The 18,980-nt window shown below is 35.2% G+C and overlaps 1 protein-coding gene across 6 annotated transcripts in view; it reads left to right on the forward strand.

The window, feature by feature from the left end:
* The window catches only part of TBC1D15 (TBC1 domain family member 15), an 81,289-nt gene that overhangs the window by 45,249 nt on the left and 17,060 nt on the right, over positions 1–18,980 (forward strand). For 3 of the 6 annotated variants that reach the window (XM_008004036.3, XM_037996810.2, XM_073020951.1), the window contains 6 exons: positions 6,425–6,527; positions 7,528–7,578; positions 7,890–8,087; positions 9,149–9,277; positions 9,874–9,977; positions 11,058–11,152. In XM_008004036.3, coding sequence (XP_008002227.3) covers positions 6,425–6,527; positions 7,528–7,578; positions 7,890–8,087; positions 9,149–9,277; positions 9,874–9,977; positions 11,058–11,152 — 680 coding nt within the window. The remainder of the gene's footprint in view (positions 1–6,424; positions 6,528–7,527; positions 7,579–7,889; positions 8,088–9,148; positions 9,278–9,873; positions 9,978–11,057; positions 11,153–18,980) is intronic. The other 3 variants (XM_008004039.3, XM_037996811.2, XM_073020952.1) reach the window with 1 other exon arrangement.

Genomic DNA, 18,980 nt, shown 5'->3' on the forward strand with positions numbered 1-18,980 from the left:
GGGCCCAGCCACTAACTTCATTTATAATGTCCTCACTTTATAGTAGAATTTAACACCTTGCCTAAATTTAGATTCCGTAAGGCTAGAAGTGATACAAAAACTGGGAGTCTCGACCGTGTATTTTTTGGCATGAGATTCTCCCCTACTTTTTTAATCATCTCTGGCTGGCAATAGGCAAGCTGTTCAGTGCCAGTAAGTGTAAGAAAGTCAGACCTGCTTGGTGGCATGTGGGTCTTGGATCTCGAAGTGAGAACCTGTAAATGAGTTACCATTGAGAGGATGAGTAGATTTCAGGAGAGACAGTGTCATGATTGGAATAGAAGGTTATGGTTATTGAGTAGCAGGCATTAAAGACTAGGGAGTTTTAGCACCATAGTAAGCTCAGTATCAGTGTTGTGACATAACTCACAAATGAGATCATTTGGTCTGAGACTGTTGATTAAAGCTTAATATCTAGGATGAGGGAGGAGGTAGCCCCTCTCTACTTTTTACTGATTGTATTTTGGAGAAGTAGGCTTGAACTGCAAGTAATAAACACGGCATTTTAAATGTGCTAGACTACCTATTCTGTATTAAAGAGATAACCCAGGGTAAGGAAGGGATCAGAATGAAAAATATTTCATTGAAGGATGTGGTTTAACTTGAAGAAGAGAAGTTTCAATGCAACATTAAATAAAATCCAAACTTCTTCACTGTCATCAACAAGGGCCTGCCCTGTCTTAGCTCTGTTTATCTCTTAAAACTCATCTCATGCTATTGTCTTTTCCATTCTACTCATGCGGATTTCTTTCAGTTCCTAAAACCCCCTAAACTCTTTTGTGTCTTAAGGTCCTTTATGCATACTGTTTCTACTTGGAATATTTTCCCCTCTTTCTGATTCCTGAGGTCTCAATTTAATGTCACTTCCTCAGAGGGGCTTTCCACGATGCCCTCTTTCCCCATCTAATGTAGTTTTCCTGTCTCTGCTCCTCGCTATCTAATTTTCTCGTTTGCTTCCTTCATGGCACCTAACAGTATACAATAATTTTGTCTATTCTTTTGTGTTTTACTCTAGAATGTAAACTTCTGAAGGATAGAGATTGTATCTATCTTGTTTCCATATTATTCCTAGTTCCTAGCTACAGTGTCTGGTACATAATAAATGGGCAATAAATATTAGTTGAATGAATAAATGGCATGATAATTATCAATTTGACAAATACTTTTTGAAAGTTTTTTGTGAGAAACAGATTGGAGATTTGCTTTATATGACTCCAAAAAGAAATTAGGAGACCGGGTTTTTCTCAGGAGGTAGAGTTTTCTATCCTGGAAGGGTTCAAGGATAGTCTTGATAACCACTTAAGCAGTTATAGGGGTATATATACCTTGAATGTGTGTTGTTTGTATTTTCTTGAGAGTAGCAAGTGAAAGCTTGTTTCCTTTTCTAAATTTGTAAACAAATGAGAGGTATGAGAATCAGAGATGGGGATGGGCACACTGGCCCATGCCTGTAATCCCAGCACTTTGGGAGGCCGAGGTGGGCAGATCACTTGAAGTCAGGAGTTTGAGACCAGCCTGGCCATCATGGTGAAACCCCATCTCTACTACAAATGCAAAAATTAGCCGAGTGTGGTGGCGAGCACCTGTAATCCAGCTACTCGGGAGGCTGAGGCAGGAAAATTGCTTGAACTTGGGAAGCAGAGGTTGCAGTCAGCAGAGATCGTGTCATTGCACTCCAGCCTAGGTGACAAAGTGAGACTTCGCCTCAAAAAAAAAAAAAAAAAAAAAAAAATCAGAGATGGTGATGAAAATAATGTTATTAGAGGGGTTTAGACATATGGCATTATAATAATTCATCCCAGATTAGTTTTGAACTAAACCGGTTGTTGTTACTTCTTGATACCCACAGGCTTTCCTAATGAGGACAGACCACTGAGGATGTGAATGAGAGCAGAATGAAAGCACCTTCTCTTGTTGATAGGCAGATGTAAGAGAGAGGGAGAGAGAGAGAGCCTGGAAGGATTATGCTACCCTACTCTTTCCCAATCTCAGCACTTAAGTCCCTGGGAAGGAGAGTTTCTTTAGGAGAAGTGCTTAATTCCATTTGAAAATGTGAAGCCATGGAATGGTGTTCCTTGTACATGTTTCTTTTTTTTTTTTTTTTCATTTAATTCAAGTATTTTTTTGAATGCCTACTGTGTCTTAGATGCAGCAGTGCTATTTTCTGGAAGGAAAGCAGTAATCAAAAAAGACATGGCCCCTGCCTTAAATTGCAGCTATAATAAGTGCTGTGAATAAGACGTATGGCACTGTAAGAGTATATTAGGATAACATGTAAGTTTTCCATGTGTAGGAGTGATTGAAACTCTGAGAGGAAATGAAATCAACTAAGGGGAGGATAGAGTTGGAGGAGATGTGAGCCTAAGTGATTAATTGCACCCTTTAATGATTTGGTAAAAGAGAAAAAGCTTTGTATACTTTGTTTCTCTTCTCATTAGGCTTAATCATTAAGTTTTTAGTGAACCAGAATGTGGCTGCTGTTCTTGGGGAAGGAGATAGTATCAAGTAACTACTTCAAACGCTATTCTCCTAATATCAGCCACTACTTTGTGTATTGTCCTGTGACACTGGGAGGGCAATTTACTTTTTGACCCATGAATGGTCTGAAACGTGTAAAAACAGTGCATCAAATATTTTATCTCCAGGGCCCCTCCATGCTCTAGGCTGAAAATAAGTGCTCCCTCCCTAGTCTCCTTCCTGTCACAAATTATGCCCGATTGTATTATGCCATGTAGCTCACCATAGATTTTATAGAGTCCAAGTAGTAGAATAAAGCTGTTCCAAGTAGATATTCACCAGTATTTAAAAAGTCCCAAATTTATATAAGCCATCCCTCACTATCAGATTCTTTTTTGTTTTAACTTTTATTTTAGGTTCAGGGGTATATGTGCAGGTTTGTTAAGTAGGTAAACTGCATGTCATGGGGTTTTGGTGTACAAATAATTTTGTCACACGTAATAAGTATAGTATCTGATAGGTAGTTTTTCTGATCCTCTCCCTCCTCGCACTTTCTACCCTCAAGTAGTCTCTGGTGTCTGTTTTTCCTCTCTTTGTGTCCATGTGTTGTTGTTTAGCTCCCACTTGTAAGTGAGAACATGTAGTATTTGACTTTCTGTTCCTGCATTAGTTTGCTTTAGGAGAATAGCCTCCAGCTCCATCCATGTTGCTGCCAAGGACATGATCTTATTCTTTTTATGGCTACGTACTATTCCATGGTGTATATATACCACGTTGTCTTTATCCAGCCTACCATTGATGGACGTTTAGGTTTATTTCACACCTTTGCTATTGTGAATTACAAAATTCTTAAGGAGAAATTTAAAGGCCCTTGTTCTTGTTAGTTAAGATTCAAATAAGTGGAATTCCCAAAATTTTAAGTTAAAGTTCACATAAATGAAAATATCTAAATATTATACCCAATTTTTATTCTACTAGGTGTCAGCCAGGGGGTTCTCATTTCCTGTCCCTGAAACAGTTATCCTAAGCAAAACGATGTTTCCAGAGTCTTATTTCTATGGTCAAAGATTGTTTTAGAGACCACACAGAAGAGTAGTCAAAGAAATCTTGATTTCAGCCTCATTGGGATGCCAGCGGTCACCCTTCCTGTCTTCTTTTGAGTTCAAAATGAAGATAATTAGACCAGATAACTTTTTTTATTTTTGATTAAGAATCCACTTCCTAGTGAGTTAAGTTTATCTTCCTAAAGAGCTAAACTTCCTCTTATAGGAGCGGGGCCTTACCATATGGACCAGCAGAGATTGCCAGTAATCTACGAATGGGCAACCTAGATGACTCACAAGCGCCAGGAAGAGGCCCTGCTAGGCTAGTCGTGTGTAGTTCCTTCTTTCAGTCTCAACAACCTGATCTAGTCAGTGCAACATAGGCCATCTTCTTGATGCTTAATATTTTTCAGATACTTTTCTTATTTACCAGGAAAACTGTCATATTTGTTCGTGTTTGTAAGTGTTCTTTGATTTATCATCATTTAAAATGTGATGTTCACTTGGATAAAAGAATGAGCTAGGAATATGTTTTTCTTACCTTTCTGGACCAAGTTGGTTGCTAAGATATGAATAAGACCTGTTGATTCCATTAAGTTATTTTGTATATTGGGCCATTTTTACATTGATATGCAAATATCCAAGCAGTAAAGTATTCCCTTAAAAAGCCAAATTGGTTGTATCATCAAACAGCACCAACCATTTAAAAGAGTAGGTTCTAGATGTAAAATTTTGTTACTGTACCTTTCTATTTTTTATTCCCAATTTTGATTGATAATCTCTGCAGTGCTGTTTATTTCTTTAGCCTTACATGTTGGTCATTCTCAATAGAAATATAAAATAGTTACTGCTACATTTGGGTGTACAAGCATTGTTCAGTTTATAATTTCTGAGTTTATTATGAGGTCTTTGGGAGAGGCTCACTCCAAAGCCTAGATATACTTCAGAATTTTCAGGAGATATGCTTCTATAGTTGTGATATTAGACTATAGTTTTCTTCAAATTGTTTAGCAGGCTGTAATAGAATTGCTGGGTTAGCATCATTAAACGTTCGTCTTACTACAGCAATGAGTTTGAAAGTCTTGAATAATGTTAGCATGAGAGATCAACTTCCCAGAATACGTATTTATAAATTAAATCAGTGTGGTGACCTGGCAGGTGGAGACATTCTGGTAATATTTTGGAATACCAGTCTTCCTTATGATGAGCTCTGTAATTGCCTAGCAGTATAACAGTATACTACTTGTCCATTGACTGATGTACTTTTTAAATGTTTTGATTACCTTTGGGGCAGTCAGGTCTTTACTTTCTTCATATCTTCCCTGCTTCTTAGAGCTTCCTCCACCCCCCATCACAGAGTAGTAGTTACGAAAAAAGAAAAGAAGGAATTTATTTTTAAAAAATATTTGTGGTTGCTTGTTGGTAAGCCAGTCATTTCATCTTCTGATCTCCAGTTTAGTGGCCACTGTTTAAGATATGGAGCCATAGAGTTATCTGAGCCCAGAGAGCTGAAAGTTGCATATTAGTTCCTTTTTTATATGTATAGACAGTGGTTTGACTTTCATGAGCATTTTTTTATTTGGGTTTTAAAGAAATAATTTGGCTTAATTTATTGTTAGAAACAAAATGACAGTGCTAGCAGCACTGTGCTATGAATAAAATTTTGTTTTTTAGCTACTTTTCTTTTCTGATGCTACATTTCAAGGTCCATCGTTTAAAAAATGCCTTGTGAGAGAATCTGTAAGTCTGCCTATTAATTGTGACCCCTCAAAATATTCAGAAAAGTGAATGTTTTAAAATGTATGGTTTTTTCCTCCAATATGAAATGACTCAACCTCAGCCCTTTTTAAAAAGCCAAGGGGCTTATTAGCTACGTTGTTGTATATGCAGATGGAGTGCTGTTTCTGACTATGTAAGAATATAAGGATCCTGTTTTAGATTTCATATTCCCTCTAGCATTACTGTTGCATCCTGTTATGTTAGAATTGAGAAGAGATAACTGTTATTAAAGATCTTATCTCAAACGTAATAAACAGGAGGTGTATAGCAGCAAAATAACATATTTAATTTTTATTTTAAACATAGAAAAGTTCTCAGTTTATTAGAACGAAGTCATAAAACTCACTAAATAGAAAAAAGACTAGATAATTTGTCAGATGACTAGAAATTAGATGTCTGTTTTGAAAAGATTTTGTTAAATTCTGTCATTACTAAGAAATGTGAAGAGACTTGCTTCTATAGTTTAATAAGCAAGAACTAAAAACATAGTATTACCCAAACCATACGTAATAATCTTTTTAAAATATGTTCATGTGTGTGCATTTGTAATTATGGTTAGCATGATTAATGATCTTTATCAAATAACTAATATATCTTACGTTTTAAACATCTTATATTACAGTATTACTAAGCCGTGAATGAAGGTGGAAACCATTTCAAAATAAGACATATTTTCTATATGTAAATATTACATACTGATGACTCCTAATGTCTGTTTTGGCTTTCTTTAATTTTTATGATAATAAAGCCAGATATCTTGTAATGGTTTTCTACTATAATTCTAGAGAAGAATTTAGGTTCATTCCAATTTAATCCTTTTGGCTTTACCTGGAATAAAAATATACTTTGTTTGTTTTATTTATGTTATATGCAGAGTATTAATTTAGTATTTGTTAATTTTGTATTTTATGTTTCATGTAGTTTTGAAGCTCCTTTAAAATAGTTACTAAATATTTGCTAATGTATTAATGGAAAACTGTTCTAGAACTGGACATTAAAATTTTTTTTTTTTTTTTTTTTGTAAGGAACATTTGTGTCAGTAGTTGTTCGCGTAGTAATTGATACAGTGTGTTAGTATTTTCTACAAATCCTCTTTTTTATTATAGATCTCCACAGGATAAAAGAACACTTCTTGTGAATTGTCAAAATAAGAGTCTTTCACAGTCTTTTGAAAATCTTCTTGATGAGCCAGCATATGGTTTAATACAAGTATGTTTCTTAAATCTATCATGTATTATTCTGACTGCATTATTTTATGTGCCCCCTACTTCTCATCTTCTCAGAGAGTATGCAGAATGAGACAGGTGTATATATATGTGTGTGTGTGTATGTGTGTCTGTGTAATCTTTTTAGAATTATTCTCTGTAATTTTACAGAAACAATAATACGTTTTCATGTTATTTGCAAGACTCAGAGGCTTCCTTGGTTCTTACTCATAAGGCAGTTTGTCCGTTTATTATAATACTAAAATTAGACATTAATAGAGTTGTATCATAACTTTTATTGATTAGGTCAGGGGTGACAGAGCAAGCCAGTTTGAATTCATTAATGATCAATTTAGGCAAAAATCTGGTTTGAATTTAAGTAGGTTGTTTTGATGTCATGACAATCTTATTCCCCTAAGAATATTTGAGTATTGTTCTTGCATTAGGCTAAAAATGTACACTTAATAATAGGCAGAAGTAAATTTAATTATCACTCAGATGACTATGTAAAGTAATGAAATGATTTATTCATTTATTTATTTATTCACTTATTCATTTAACAAATATGTGAGAGCTTGCTGTGTCCCAGCTGTTCTTTTCCTGGTTTTGAAGATACAGAGATTAATAAGATATAGAGGGAACTTTTTAGGAAAGAGGATGAGAGAGAGAACTAAACGCTATTTGAAATAGGAAATAAGAGGATAATTTTACTTATTGTGAAAATAATTATTTAATAAATAACTATTTTTGCTAAATATGAATGAGCAATTAGTTTGGGCTTCAGAAGTTACCCTAGCACTTAACAGTAGAAAAACCTTTTTCCGTTTTCTAGGGTAGCACTGTCCCAGAATAAATTATTCTTGTTGGCATGATTTACTATTCATGTAATTAGATTAAAATGTCAGCTAATATTTAAATAGGAGCTTTTAAATTTAGCAATCAAATATTTTGTGTCAGAATAGCATGGTAGTACACACTTCAAGAAATATTTTTTTTGTGTGAAGGCAGGACTGCTAGACAGAAGAAAGCTGTTGTGGGCCATTCACCACTGGAAAGTAAGCACTGCGTATGTTTTCTGATGTATGCAGATTGAGTGAAGCCTGCAAATCATTTGTTTATCTGCAATTCAATCAGTAGCATTAACTTATCATTTATTATGCTGTTTTAACCAAATGAAATGATTGGCTTAGAAAATTTAAATTTTTCTTCCAAGAAAGAAAATACAAATTTAAGATAATCTTAGAACACTCTGTTTTAGTCCTGATTTCTTTTCTTTTAAAAAGCTTTGCTTTTTTTGCCCATGTTGGAGTATTCATTTTTCTTTATTTGAATTAATAATGCTAATGTTTTTCTTCCTACTGCATAGAAAATTAAAAAGGACCCTTATACAGCAACTATGATAGGATTTTCCAAAGTCACAAACTACATTTTTGACAGTTTGAGAGGCAGCGATCCCTCTACACATCAACGACCACCTTCAGAAATGGCAGATTTTCTTAGCGATGCTATTTCAGGTCTAAAGATAAATCAACAAGAAGAACCAGGATTTGAAGTCATCACAAGAGTGAGTAAAGATTAGTATTAATATAGCTCTTATGTTTTAACAGGAGAACGTGTACTATAGAAATAGAAACTTAATTTTGGTGATATCTGCCTCTTTCCATAATCTGTTCTTACAACTTTTTGCTGGTATATCTGACAGTGAGTGCTTGTCCTGCCACTAAATTCTTCATTTGTTCTCTATCTTATACTCTTTCTTGATTAATGTTGGATCTCTCTCCTTTGATTACATTTTGATAATGAAGAAGTTTGTTTCATTGAGTGCATAGTAGAGTGAAGAGCGAACCTTTCCTATAGCCTCTTAGTTCTGTTCCTTACTTGCATGTTTTCTCATAGGCATCAGAGACAGCTAGTCAGGACACTACTTTTAGGGCTTTTATTCTCATGTAATGCTTCCTTTTTCAAGTAAGATGGGTTTTGGCCTGAATTATGGCAGATCTTTATTTGTGCTCAGAAAGACAAATTTGCTACAATTCTATGCTTGTACATAGTTAGAAAACTATACATATCTAAATTTTAGTGCTTAATTAAAGGGTTTATCGTGCAAATAGTATTTTAAAATTACCAACATCTGTTAATTGAATAAAACACTATAGAAAATGCCAAGTGAATCTAGTGGGTCATGAATCAATTCTGAGAAATACAAACTTTAGAAGAAAAGCTAATTTTAGAATATGATTAATGGAATAATTATATATTCTTTCTTTTTAAATAATACAGCGTATCATTTGGTTTGAAGGTTTCTTATAGAATTTACATGTCGAATGTTCTGTATGTATGTAATTGAACCCAAAATAGTAAAGAACTTTTTTTTAATAACAAATATTTTTAGTCTGTGGGGTTTCCTGTTTCTGAACTTATAACCCAGCTTGTTGTGTGTTTAGTAGAAGGGAAACATATGTAATGCCAACTATTATAGTTAAACTAAACATGGGAAAATAAGGGATGATCTTAGAAGTATTAGAAGTCATGTCTGAAAAATAGTATTTTAAATTTAGTTTCTATATGCCTTTATTTCATTTCACTGGTTAAATATGTACTTGTTATTGCTTATCTTATTTTTAGATTGATCTGGGGGAACGACCTGTTGTTCAAAGGAAAGAGCCGGTATCACTGGAAGAATGGACTAAGAACATTGATTCTGAAGGAAGAATTTTAAATGTAGATAGTATGAAGCAGATGATATTTAGAGGGGTAATTTAAACACTCCAATATGGCTTGTCTTACAAACTCCTGATATTCAGTATTATAAACTCCTAGTTATTATTATTGTTTTGGTGGGTTTTGTTGTTGTTGTGGTGGTGGTTGGTTTTTGGCAGGGGAAGTGGGGAGGAATGAACTCCGTTATTTCTTGATAAATGATGCCTTAAAATTCCTGGATTGAGTGGGACAGAGTGAGGTGCTTATGATGTTCCTGGGGGTTGGGTAGAGGGATACCCTTAACTCTGGGGGAGGATATTCTTCTGTATTTGAAGTTCTGTAGGTTTTGTGAAGGAGGCCTGCATTCCAGTGGCATTTGCCTTATTCTTTAAGATTGGGCTTCGACTCACCAGTCCCACTGTCTGTCTGCTGTAGGCTGCTGTATTCTGTGTACTGTTTAAACTTTCTGGCAGCTACTTACATCTTTTGGATCTAGAAGTAAGAAACAAGATGGTATTCACTGAATTGAACTATTTACATATATAAAACTACCTCTTAAAGATTAGTTTTCGTTTTTATGTGCAAGTTTTGTGAACTTACAGTATTGCATTCTTTTTCATTCATGTGTTTAATATGCATGCTTTCTTCAGGGACTTAGTCATGCATTGAGAAAGCAAGCTTGGAAATTTCTTCTGGGTTATTTTCCCTGGGACAGTACCAAGGAGGAAAGAACCCAATTACAAAAGCAAAAAACGTAAGTAATGGTCTTTTGTACATTCATTCAAAGAGATTCGAGTAACCCACCCATACAAATTAGTATAGGGTTTCTAGATGAGGATTTGGAATAGACTAGGGAATGGGAAAACAACCTAATTTTTATTGTTTTAACTCAAAAATTATGAGCATTCTAATTATTTTAAATCAGAAACACTTATTAGAAGCACCTCATTGCATTTATTTTTGTGAATATGTAAAAAGAAGATAAACATACTCTATTTCCCTTATAAAAGCCTCGTACAAGCATTTTGCATACTTGAAAGATAACTATGTAGACATACACTTAAAAACATCTCTCATTCATCTTGACTCATTTTTACAATTTATTATGAAATTTTAAAGTTGGCTCATAAAAAATATATTTGCTATTTAGATTAATTACCTTTAAGTTACTTTTCTGATACTCTTATAATGGATCCTTCATTCTTTTTGGAAAAATATTTCTATTTTAAGTTATTTCTAAGACTTGAAAGGAAACACAGACCAACTTTCCAGGTGCAACTTCTTGTTCTCAGTTGTCAGTCTAGGCTTTGAGTTAAAGCTATTTTCAGTCATTATGTTCATATTTAAGTTATCTGACAGTCTTCTCTTTTCAGCATGTTTACCAGTTAGTTCTTCTAAAACATTTTTACATTAACTAGTTTCTGCAATAAACTGCTTGGAAATGGAACTATAATGTCACTTTTTTAAAAAAAAAAATCACTTAGATTTGTATTTACAATTATTTAGAAACTTTAGTGGTTAAGATATTTCATTATTAGAATACTTTAGAGATGATTTTAAGGATTAGATAAATGTTTTTGTAAAAGAATACCTAAAGTTTTTCTAGTAGTGAAACAAAGTTTATCACATAAACTTTGTGATATGTATAGGATATTTTTTCTTTTGTTTTCACTTATTTGTCTTAACTTTAAACGTTTCGCTGTTGTTTTTATGAACTTACATTCCGTTAGCATCATAAATGCTTTGATATACTGTTTATAGAAAAACCCAGTTAAACAGTGTTAAAAATAAAGTTTTCAAATAGCTTTCTTTGGTGTCAAATTGTTTTCTATAGTGATGAATACTTCAGAATGAAACTGCAGTGGAAATCTGTCAGCCAGGAACAAGAGAAAAGAAATTCAAGGTTAAGAGATTATAGAAGTCTTATCGGTAATTTTTTTCTTAACAACTTTGGAAATGCAAGAGGGGATTACATTGAAATCTTGATGAGATTAAAGAAGTGAAGATACACGCTAACAGTGCTAGGGCTCAAAAGAGAAATCAGAATAGAAAAGTACATTGCAGTGTGTGTTTAATGTTCTTTGTTGTTCCTCTTCCAATAGGCATATTAATTCAGTAAGTGTATTTATAAGTGTTGATATATTTAATTTTCAGTTCCAAAGTATGAATTTCTAAAAAAGATTATTTACCTGTATTTGCTTGTTGAATTAATTTCATTTTTTAAAAACTTTATTTTCTTTTTTATTATTAAAGTGTTTATTGTAGAAAATTTAGTAACTGTAGATGAGCAAAAAGAGGTAAATATAAATTATTTTTGTTTCTGTCACCCAGAGATAATTATGGTTAATAGGTATTGATTTATATCCCTTCAAAACTTCTTTAAATATACATATATTTCATTTTTAAAATTAAATGACTCCAGATATAAAGTTTAGTTAGTATTTGAAAATAGAATATTTACCTGGGGATAACTGTTCTCTAAAACATAGAGATGCTTGATAGAATTTTATCATAAAAGCATTAGCTGCAATTCATAATCTCCATTTACGAATGAGAAACTGAAGCATGGAGAACATAAATGACTTATCCATGGTCCCATGGTTTAAATAAGTGCAGAGCCCAGTTTAAGGTTCTTATTACATTGTCTGTGTAATTTTAGGATAGCATTGGATAGTACTGGAACTTAGTTTTGAAATTCCTTTATTGTATCTGGATTTGTATATCTGTGGTTTCATAAAGAACGATAGAGGGATTTGTTACTGTTGTTAACGCCCTCTCATGAAAGAAAGAATTTTTAAAATTTTATTTAGAAAGCCCAACATAACAAGCTCATTTGGTACCGTTTGTGGACATAAAAACAACATCTTTTTGGCAGTGATACTTTTGATCCAAAAAGAATTTATTTTTCTGAAATGTAAATTATACCAGAATAAACTTTGTCCTTTCTCTGATTAAGGCAAAAGGTTGGGAGTCCTGAGTTTTGGAGTTACCTAAAGTTTCTAACTGAAGCTTCTTGCTGTTTTCAGTTTCAATAGGAAAAACAATAATGGATTCTGGTGTTTTACTCCTGCTTCAGCGTAAAGTATTTGAACTGGAAGGGAAGTTAGAGGTCAACTAAACTTGTATTTTAAGCCTCTTCTTTCTGCATGCCATATCCTCTTCCCTTTATATCAAGCATCAGTGTTGATGTCTCTGATATTCTCAACCGTTCATGTCCTGTTCTCATCCTTTCCAGGAGACTGGTAGAAAAATTTAGATATTTAAAGTCCCCATAATGTAATTTGAATTGAGACATACTTTAGCCTACTTTGTTCATTTTTAGCAGATAAAATTGAAGCCCAGAAAGGTTAGTCAGTTGTCTTAAGCCATCTATCTGGTTAGTTTTATAGCTCAGACTCATTTATACTCAGATCTGATTTTTAAGTGGCCTTTCAGCTATACCATGCTTTCTGCCAGTAGAAGTGTATAAATAAGTTAGTTTTAAAGCATTCTTTTTCTATAATGCTTTTTCCCAAAAGTATTTTGAGAATGATTATCAAAAGCTTTTTAGGTAGAATAATTTACTTTTATTAAAAACAAAACTATGCAGTAAGCTTTAGGTCTTGCATATATGCCAATAAGCTGGATTTTACTTTAAGTGTGATGAGAATCTATTGGAACATTTTAAGGAAGAGTATTTTATTTAGATTTTAAAATCATTTTTACTGCTTTGTGGAAATTCAATCAAAGTAAGAGTAGGAATAGGGAGACCAGTTAGTAGAAAGCAGAAGTCCAGGCAAGAAAATAGTAGTAGAGAAGGTAAAAAGAAGTAGGTGAGACCGGCCATGGTGGCTCACACCTGTAATCCCAGTATTTGGGAGGCTGAGGAGGGAGGATCACTTGAGCCTGGGGGGTTGAGGCCACAGTGTGTTGTGATTATGCCACTACACTCCAGCCTGGGTGACAGAGTGAGACCCCTTCTCAAAAAAAAAAAGGTAGATTCAAATTATATTTTGGTGATAGAGTTGGTAAGACTTTCTGATGTATTAAATATGGAGTGTGAAGGGGAAAGAGAAATAAAAAAATAGGACTCAGTTTCTGACTAGAAAACAGGCAGTTAGTGATACCTCTTACGGAGATGAGGAGAAATGGGGTATGGTGAAATGGAATTAAGTGTTAAGGTATATATACCTTAAGGTGAAAAATACAAATGGAATGTCAAATAACTAGTTGAATAGTCTGGACTAGTCTGGTAGGAGATAGAAATTTGGGTATTATCAGTATAAATATCCATGGAAACAGATGTGCCACCTAGTGGAAAAAGAGACAATTAAGAAAGCTCAGGAATCCCTGTTTTTAAAGCAGTGGTTTCTAACCTTGGCAACACATTAACTCATTTATGTCTAGTTTTCCATTATTGGAACACTGAGCTTGTGGGAGTTATTTCTATCCTACTGCTCAAGGTCATCTCCAAGGTTTGATTTTTCACACACAGAAATTCGCAACCTCTGGCATAAATGGGTTAAAATCACCAAGGGATCTTTCTGAAAACCAAATTGATTATTTCAAGCATTCATACACTCATTCATTCTTTCAATAAATATTACTTAGTACCTATTATGTACTAGGCTGTCCTCTAGGCATTGGGGATTCATCAGTGCACAAAACAGGCAAAATTCTTGCCCTAAAGGAGTTTTCATTCTTGTGGAAGAACAGACAGTAAACAAGTTAAGTAAGTGACATATGTGGTATGTTAGTGATACATGCCAAATAGAAAAATAAGGCAAGGAAGAGGGTTAGGATGTTTGTGTGCCATGTTGGCCATTTTAACTTGGGCAAGCAGAGACAGCTTTTAGTGGGAAAGTGATATTTGAATAGAAACTTGAAAAATAGAGGGGGTTCTCTCATGACTCCTGTTCAGTATAGTATTGGAAGCCCTAGCCAGAGCAATCAGGCAAGAGATAGAAATAATGGGCATCCAGATGGGAAGAGAGGAAGAGCAACTGCTTGATGTAAAGGGAAGAGGATATGACATATGGATATTGCTAGGGTTTTTGTCTTTCAAGAGACAGATTCTTGCTTGTCACCCAGCCTGGAGTGCAGTGGCACAATCATAATTCACTGCAGCTTGGGCTCAAAGGATACTGCAGCCTCAGCCTCCCAAGTAGCTGGGGCTATATGCATGCACCACCACACCTGGCTAATTTTTAAAGTTTTTTGTACACACGGTGTCTCACTGTGTTTCCCAGGCTGGTCTCCAACTCCTGGCCTCAAGCAATTCTCCCATCTCAGTGTTACAAAGCATTGGGATTATAGACATGAGCCACTGTGCCCAGCCAATATTGCTGTTTTTTTTGTTTTTGTTTTTGTCTAAGATGGGAAAAACTGTGAGAGAAGAAAGTTTGGAAGAGAATATTTAGAATTCAGTTTTAGATTTTAATTTTGAGATGCCTATTGAATGTCCGTAAGTTAATATGTTGAGTTGAATGTGGATATTTAGGGCAGGAATTCATGGGACTGGAGATAAATTTAGGGGTCATCAACATAGATAGTATGAGATTACATAAAACTATGAATTATGAAACTAGATTACTTCAACAAACTAGGCATCAAAGGTACGAACCTCAAAATAATAAGAGCCATCTATCACAGACCCACAGCCAACATCATACTGAACAGGTAAAAGCTGGAAGCATTGCCCTTGAGAACCAGAACAAGACAAGGATACCCACTCTGACACTCCTATTCAGCATGGTATAGAATCAGGCAAGAGAAAGAAAGAAAAGGCATCCAGATAGGAAGAGAGGAAGTCACCCTCTCTTCACAGGCAGTATGACACTATACCTAGAAAACCCCATAGTCTCTGCCCAAAGGCTCCTAGATCTGATAAACAACTTCAGCAAAGTTTCAGTTTATAAAATCGATGTACAAAAGTCAGTAGCATTGGTATACACCAACAACGTCCAACCCAAGAGCCCAATGAAGGATGTGATCCCATTCACAGTAGGCACAAAAAGAATAAAATGCCTAGAAATACAGCTAACCAGGGAGGTGAAAGAACTCTGCAATGAGAATTACAAAACACTGCTGAAAGAAATAACACAAACAAATAGAAAAACATTTCATACCATGGATTGAAAGAATACTGTTTAAAATGGCCATACTGCTCAAGGCTATTTATAGATTCAGTGCTATTCCTATCAAACTACCAATGAAATTTTTCACAGAATTAGAAAAAAATTCATATGCAACCAAAAACGAGCCCAAATAGCCAAAGCAATCTTAATGCAAAATGAAGAAAGTTGGAGGCCATACTACCTGACTTCAAAGTATACTGCAAGGCTATAGTAACTAAAATAGCGTAGTTCTGGGACAAAAAACAGACACATAAAGCAACAAAACATGTTAGAGAACCCAGAAATGAAGCCATATACCTACAGCCATCTGATCTTTGACAAAGCTGACAAAAACAAGCCACAGGGAAATGACTCCCTATTCAATAAATGTTGCTGGGCTAACTGGCTAGCTATATGCAGAGGAATTAAACTGGACCTCTACCTTTCGCCATATACAAAAATCAGTTAAGATGGATTAAATACTTAAATGTAAAACCTGAAACTATAAAGACCCTAGAAGAAAATCTAGGCAATACCATTGAGGATATCGACCCAGGCAAAGACTTGATGAAGGAGACTGTGAAAGCAATTACAACCAAAACAGAAATTGACAAGTGGGACCTAATTAAACTAAAGAACTTCTGTACAGCAAAAGAAACTGTCAATCAACAGAGTAAATGGCCTACAGAATGGGAGAAAACATTTGTAAAGTATGCATCTTTCAAAGGTCTAATACCCAGAATCTGTAAGGAACTCAGATCAACAAGCAGAAACAACCCCATTAAAAAATGGGCAAAGGACATGAGCAGACTTTTGTTTTGTTTTGTTTTGTTTTTTTGTTTTTTTGGAGACAAAGAGTCTCCCTCTGTCGCCCAGGCTGGAGTGTAGCAGTGCAATCTCTGCTAACTGCAACCTCTGCCTCCCGAGTTCAAGCAGTTCTCTGCCTCAGCCTCCCCAGTAGCTCGGATTACAGGCGGCCGCCACAATGGTGGGCTAATTTTAGATTTTTTTTAGTAGAGACAGGATTTTACCATCTTGGCCAGGCTGATCTTGAACTCCTGGCCTCGTGATCCACCCGCTTTGGCCTCCCAACGTGCTGAGATTACAGGCGTGAGCCACCGTGCCTGGCTGCAGACATGTCTTAAAAGAAGACGTACACACAGCCAACTAGCATATGGAAAAATGCTCAATATTACTAGTTATTGCAACATACAATTCAAAACCACAATGAGATACCATCTCCTGGTAGTCATAATGGCTGTTACTAAAAAGTCAAAAAATAACAGATGCTGGCAAGGTTGTAGAGAAAAGGGAACGCTTATACACTGCTGGTGGGAATGTAAATTAGTTCAGCCACTGTGGAAAGCAGTCTAGACATTTCCCAAAGAACTTAAAATAGAACTGCCGTTCGACCCAGCAATCCCATTACTGGATATATGTCCAAAGGGATACAAATCATTATATCACAAAGGTAAATGCACGTGTATGTTCATAGCAGCACTATTTGACAATAGAGAAGACAAAATCAGCCTAGATGCCCATCAGTGGTGGACTGGATAAAGAAAATGTACATATACAGCATAGAATGCTATGCAGCCATAATGAAGAGATCCTAGCCTTTGCAGCAATATACCTGGAACTGGAGGCCATAATCCTAAGTGAATTAATGCAGAAAACCAAATACCACATGTTCTCAGTACAAGTAGGAGGGAAACATTAAGTACACATGGACACAAAAAAGGAAACAGTAGACACTGGGGCTGTTTGAGAGTGAAGGGTGGTAGGAGGGTGAGGATTGAAAAACTGCCTGCTGGGTATTATGCTCATTACCTGGGTGGCAAAGCTATCTGTACACCAAACCCCCATGATGCACTGGTTACCTGTGTAACAAACTTGCACATGTACCCCTTGAACCTAAAATAAAACTTAGAAGGAAAAAAAAATAGATTAAATTGCCAAGGGAGTAGTACAGTTATAAAAATAAAAGCCCAAGAACTGAGCCCTGGGGCACTTTAATTTATAAGTAGGAAAAATTAGAAGATAGCAGAAGAGACTAAGTAAAGAGCCACAGAGAAACTGTGGCTATCTATTTCATAGATAGATAGAAAACGTGAAAGTTTGATGTCCTAAAAGACAAGTGGAGAATGTATTTCAAGAAAGGGTAATTGGGATGCCAAGTAAGATTATTTAAATTGACCATTGCATAGAGGAATAAGGAGATCACTGGAGATTTTGATTAAAGAAGAATTTTGATGGATTGGTGCATGTGATAACCTGATTAGAGTGAATTGAAGAGAAATGGAAGACAACTTGGAGACAATACATACAGCTCTTTCAAGGAGTTTTGCTGAAAACAGATGTAGTTTCAGAAAGTGAGCTAGCAGTTAGAGGGAAAAGTAGGATTAAGAAAGGTTTTAATGATGTTGAAAGAAATGATATAAAGTTGAATACTATGGGAATGGTCCAGTAGAAAGGAAAAACTGGTAAAGCTGAAGAGGGAGGTAATTACTAGAGTAACTAGATAAGAATTACTAGAGTCCTTAGGTAGTCAATAGGGGACGGTTCTCATGCGCAAGAGGAGGGTTGGTCTTTGCCACAGAATTAATGAAACTCATTTATAGTGTTAGGAGAGCGGGGAGACTGTATCAGTTCAAACACAGTTGTGTGGTTAGAATAGTGGGAACCTGTGGAAATTCTCTAAATAGTGTCATTTTCTCAGAAATAGGAAGCAGGGTCCTTATCTGAGTTAGGATGTGGGAGAAGATGGAGGCTTGAAGAGAAAGGAAGTATAAAATAATTTTATGAATAGGGAGTGAATGGACAAGGGAAATAGAGCAGGATTGCCAGACAGCATTCAGGATCCACTTGATGTTAATGATGGTGAATATAAAATGGGATCAGTTAATGTGGTTGTGTTTTTCTTCAGCCTTTTTTTAGCTACATCACATTAGATGGAGAGTTACATTTAATAAGAGCTTTTTGTTTTTAACTGAAGTACTCCTTTTCAGAAATGGGATTTCTAGAAATAATTATAAAATAGCATTTTTATATATTACTTTTTATCCCTTTTCTGATTTTCACCTGGCTTGTCACTATTAAATATTTATACAAGAAGAAATACTGGTAGTTCATGAGAATACAAACAACTTTTTTTTACTATGTTCAAAAAACATATTAAGGCAGATACTCTGTACTGGCATTGTGGTAATATAAATTATACTTGAGTTAATAAAAATTATGTACTTTATCAACTGTGAAATGAGACAGAAGCAGTTTCTTTTTTTTTTTTCTTTTTTTTTTGAGGCAGGGTCTCACTGTGTCGCCCAGGCTGGAGTACAATGGTGCCATCTCGGCTTCCTGCAGCCTCAACTTCCTGGGCTCAGGTGATTCTCCCACCTCAGCCTTCTGAGTAGCTGGTACCACAGGCAAGCGTCACCAGGCCTGGGTAATTTTTGTATTTTTTGTAGAGACAGGGTTTTGCCATGTTGCCCAGGCTGTTCTTGAATTCCTGGGCTTAAGCAGTCCACCTGTTTTGGCCTCCCAAAGTGCTGGGATTATAGGCATGAGCCACTGTACCTGGCCCATTTTGACATTTTTAATTGTAATTTTATATAAATAGCATGAATTTTTTTGGTATTACTTTTGCTTATTTGTTTGAGAAC

This window comes from Chlorocebus sabaeus, chromosome 11, assembly GCF_047675955.1.
Source record: "Chlorocebus sabaeus isolate Y175 chromosome 11, mChlSab1.0.hap1, whole genome shotgun sequence".
Classification (NCBI taxonomy): domain Eukaryota; kingdom Metazoa; phylum Chordata; class Mammalia; order Primates; family Cercopithecidae; genus Chlorocebus; species Chlorocebus sabaeus.